At 50.7% G+C, this 4,429-nt stretch overlaps 1 protein-coding gene across 1 annotated transcript; it reads left to right on the forward strand.

The window, feature by feature from the left end:
• The first annotated feature begins 3,335 nt into the window (after window positions 1–3,335).
• LOC126833135 (uncharacterized) lies at window positions 3,336–4,118 on the forward strand. Its single transcript, XM_050564289.1, has one exon. It carries the CDS (start codon window positions 3,336–3,338, stop codon window positions 4,116–4,118), a length of 783 nt encoding a protein of 260 aa, XP_050420246.1.
• The last annotated feature ends 311 nt before the right edge of the window (window positions 4,119–4,429 follow it).

Below are 4,429 nucleotides of genomic sequence, written 5' to 3' on the forward strand. Positions count from 1 at the left end.
CTAGCTGGCCACTCATCCTTGGGCCTTTTCCGGTGGGTCGGGAACAACTATGGTCTCAACTCTACCCGGTATGTTGATCCCGGGGATCGGAGAAGGTTTTGTTAATTTCCCCATTACCAGTTTATAAGGCATGTCCAATGGGTCCTGCTCTACTTGGTCACATAACCTGCGCCACTTTTCGTCCTTCGTTGCCTTGATCGCCTTGACCAACATCCGTTTCGCCTCCTTTGCGTTTGCTTCCTCTTCGATGCAAAAAAGAGGTCCCAATCTTTTCTTCTTGCGTTGAAAAACTCGGCGCAAGTGATTTGCTGTTTTACGATTTTACAATTTTGTTAGCCAAAGCTGGGGAGGTGATCGTAAGGTCTATTATCGACGATCCATTTTGATTGCAGAATGTGGGACGACTACAGGGCTTCCTGCTGCTCTAACGCGTCTATCCAGCCTCGACAAAAAGTCTTCGTACACGCGCTGGTTCACGTTTGGGGAGCAATAGCAGCTGTAAATACGGGCTCCTGCCACCTGAATCCACTCTCTATTGGGCCTACCGCATCGATCGGAACCTGGGACAACACCAATATCGCCGCTTTGCTATACCAGCCGTTATCTTCGTCAGATCCGCGATACTGCTCACTAATCAGCACAACGTCCGCCTGTTTCTCGCGGGCGAACTGGACCATTAGGTCCTGCGCCGCTCTACACACTCCAACGTTGATCTGCAAACATTCGATCATTAGTAGGTCGACTGCCCTGAGTCACGCCGCCTACTATTGACGCTGAGACCGGCAAATGCCCTGATCTCCTCTATGGAGCTACTGCACGTTGCCACGAAGTGCCCCTATTTTCCACAGCGCCTACAGGCTTTACTCCTATCCGGGCCTGTACAGACGCCAGCTTCATGGCCGAAACCCAAGCACTTTTAGCAACGAACTCGCCGGTCACAAATTCGCACCCGGCTGTTAACTAGCCCCATCTTAATTCTTCCCTCCTTGCTGATCGCCTGGGCCGCCTCCATTGGTAAAACAACAATTACCGTCTGAGTGCCGAAGACATTCCTCAGGTTGACAATCTTTAATCTGTCCTGCTCCACTCCGGTTGCCGAGAGAGCTCCGGAGAGCTGAGTGTACCTCATCATTGTCCGACCAACTATCGATATCCCTGATCTCAATCAGTCCGGTTTGAGCGATCTCCCTGACTTGAGCGCTTTCACCGGCTGCCCTGGTAATCTCCTTACTGACGGCCTTAATCTCTTCTGAGCTACCACGCATTTCAATGAGCATGTCCCCATTACGAGTTTTTCTCATGCCGACTACGCTCCTACCGATGAACCTAACCTAACCTAACCTAACCTAACGTAATATTGGTCGGGATCTTGTTGGCACCCATAAATATAATTGCCGGCTTTGTAAACGACCAAGATAAACATTACGTGACTGATGAACGCGGCAAGGCGGTGTGTTGACAAAACGGGCCTAGGGCAGCCGGACGTCTTAAAACGTCGTTAAACACGAACACGCGCCGAGCGTTATACCGGTCAGACGGACCGTAAAGTGGCCGGGCGTCTTTACACGGCGAATAGCTCAAACACCTAGCGGCAAGGCGATGTGCCGATAAGACAGGTCGAACAGCGACGGGCGCAAGAAAAACGCCGCACACAGACCGACGCAATAATAAACAAAAAACAACGTGGTTTTCCTACGGCCAGAACGCATACTGGCTGCAAGGCGAAAATGGCACAAAAACAACAACGTGTTTTCGCTCGAGCTGTAGTGATGGCATATCAGCACTGTGCGTACACAGGTAGCGTGTGGCGGCAACAATGTATAAGTCTTACAGGTGACACAGAAAGTTGAAATTTTCTTGACTTCTTTTGAGGCTTGTACCTATCCCACTAATACTGTTTTACAGTAATAACCAGTGCCGGATTTACCTCTTCAGCCGCCCTAGGCTATTAGGAAAATGCCGCCTCAAAATCATACAATCATTTTTTTTAAATCAATATGAGCTTCGTATAAGTGTTATTTCAGTGCACAATTAAAAACTTGTAAAATCAGGTACTCTGGAAACTGGAGATATAATTTTAAAATACAAATACAATAATACAAAAGTCGAGACATACAGTAGGTACTTTAAAAAAACTTTCTTCGCGCCTTTTGTTGGGCGAATGTGTCGATTAGATCGTCGAAATTTAGGGTTGTCAATATTTCAGCCTCAATGTTGAGAAGCATCAAACTAAATGTCGCCGACCTTAAACAATTTTCTATACGTTTTAAACTATAAATATTAGCTGTTTTAAACTGAGTTATACGTACCACTAGAGAAACTAGGAGAAAACTTTTCGCTATTTAACTCTGAATGATTTTCTAGGAAATCAATGAGAGCCTCCTTCTGTTGACCAGAAATTGAACCTTTTTTTGCTCATTTTTCAGACATCGCAAAAGTTTTTTTATTTTTGACGAAACAATAGTTTTATACTTTTGGATTTCGACGGTTAGCTTTTATTTAAAAAAAGAAATGGCTGTTACCTGGACCTAGGTTCATGTTGGTAACCATAACAATATTGTGGCGGCGCACCACCACATAATTTCTCCCCGGTGGCGGCAGGCCCCGTGAAGACGGTTGGTCACACCGCTCAAGCGCCCACTACCATCGACAGCGTGCAACGGGACCGTCCTCCGGCCATCGACCTCTTCTCTCAACGACGCCACCGAGTATAGACGTCCGAGAACTTTCTGCGCTTTTCTGCTTACTACATTTTTTTGTTAATCAAAATAAATCTTTTTGTTATTATCTACTCTTTTTATATTAATTGAGCTCATTTATTCGCGTTAGCGCTCACGCGTCATCGTGACCGCTACATTGGTGACCTCGACGTGATCCCCTTCCACCGGGCGCTCTACGGCTAGCCCGAGCGCGTCGCTCGCTAGTCTAGACTCGGTAGGGGTATCATTACACGCAGTGCTGCCCCCTCAGTTATATCCAACCCCGTCAGGGTGTACATCGGCCCGAGACGACCTTCCTCGCCACAACCGTACACTCAGGGTAGTGTACCACGGCTCGAGACGCACGCCTTTCCTCGCCACCTGTACACTCTCGGTAGGTTGAGACTAGGGGGGGAGTAATGTGGCGGCGCCACATACAGCACTGTAGCGGATGTATGGCCACGAGGCGCCACAGCTAGCGCAACCTAGCTGTCGGCATCGATACCGCCCTCAACACATGGTCAGATCGCGTAGTTGTGACGAACCGTAGCGAACTTCTCGCATGTGATCATCGAAATACGCATCGTCCGTTGTTAGTTGATTTCGCCCGGCACCCGCTCGTTCCGTTTTGCCGCCATGATCGAGGAGCAAAAACAAAACGATGTTTCCGTCAACGCGATCGCCAACGTACGCCTCCCGTCGTTTTGGAAACAATCGCCTGATTTTTGGTTTATACACGCGGAATCCGTGTTCGCGAACCACCGCTTGACCGCCGACAGTACTCACGTGAATTTCGTCATCGGTGCTTTGGACGAAGATGGCGTCCGCACCATCGGTGATCTCCTCGGGCCAACCGCGTCGTATGATGCAATTCGCTCACGTTTGATCGACGCTTACAGTCTACCCAAGTCCGTTCGCTTCCGAGAGATCGTCAAACCCGGGGGCATGGGCGACCGTAGGCCGTCACAACTGCTCCGCGACATGCGCAGCGTCATGCCCGCCGGTATCGGCGAGGAAGCCCTGAAAGAGTTCTGGTTACAGAAGCTGCCGTCCAACGTCATGGCCATCATCGCCAGCCTCGACGCCCCTCTGGACTCCTTAGCTTCTCGCGCGGACAGAGTAATGGAAGCGTCGAGCCCCCAGTCCGTCGACGCCCTCTCCAAGGACCAAATGGCAGATTTGGCTAGTGCGGTGTCAGCGCTGTCTCAGCAAGTCCAGTCGCTGACAAAGATTGTCAACTCGTCGAAGGACGCCCCGCGGCAGCGACAACACTCATCGACGCAGTGGGCCGCACAGCAACCAACACAGGCGTGCTACTACCACGAGAAATACGGCAACGGCGCTCGCAATTGCCGCCCGCCGTGTAATTTCAAGCCAAAGGCGCAGGACCATGTTACCTCCGCGCCGGCGGAAAACTAGGCGTCACGGACAGGACTCCCGCCCTGCATGCCGTGAGTAAAAATACGCGGGTACACGTGAACGACCTCCGCTCCGGTAGGTTGTTTCTTATTGACACGGGCGCCGAGATTTCGGTCATGCCCCACGACCACAGCTCACGACAACCATCCGACGTCCGCCTCACAGCTGCCAACGGAACGCATATAAAAACCTTTGGGCCCAAGACGCTCAACCTCGACCTCGGCCTCTCACGAACGTTCACCTGGACGTTCGAGATGGCCGACGTTTCGCGCGCCATCTTCGGGGCCGATTTTCTTCATTATTTCGGCCTC

The sequence above is a fragment of the Adelges cooleyi genome, unplaced genomic scaffold, assembly GCF_023614345.1.
Source record: "Adelges cooleyi isolate 19-005CV unplaced genomic scaffold, UGA_ACOO_1.1 ACOO_flye_CR_arks_rails_tigmint_CR_PRNA_19, whole genome shotgun sequence".
NCBI lineage: Eukaryota > Metazoa > Arthropoda > Insecta > Hemiptera > Adelgidae > Adelges > Adelges cooleyi.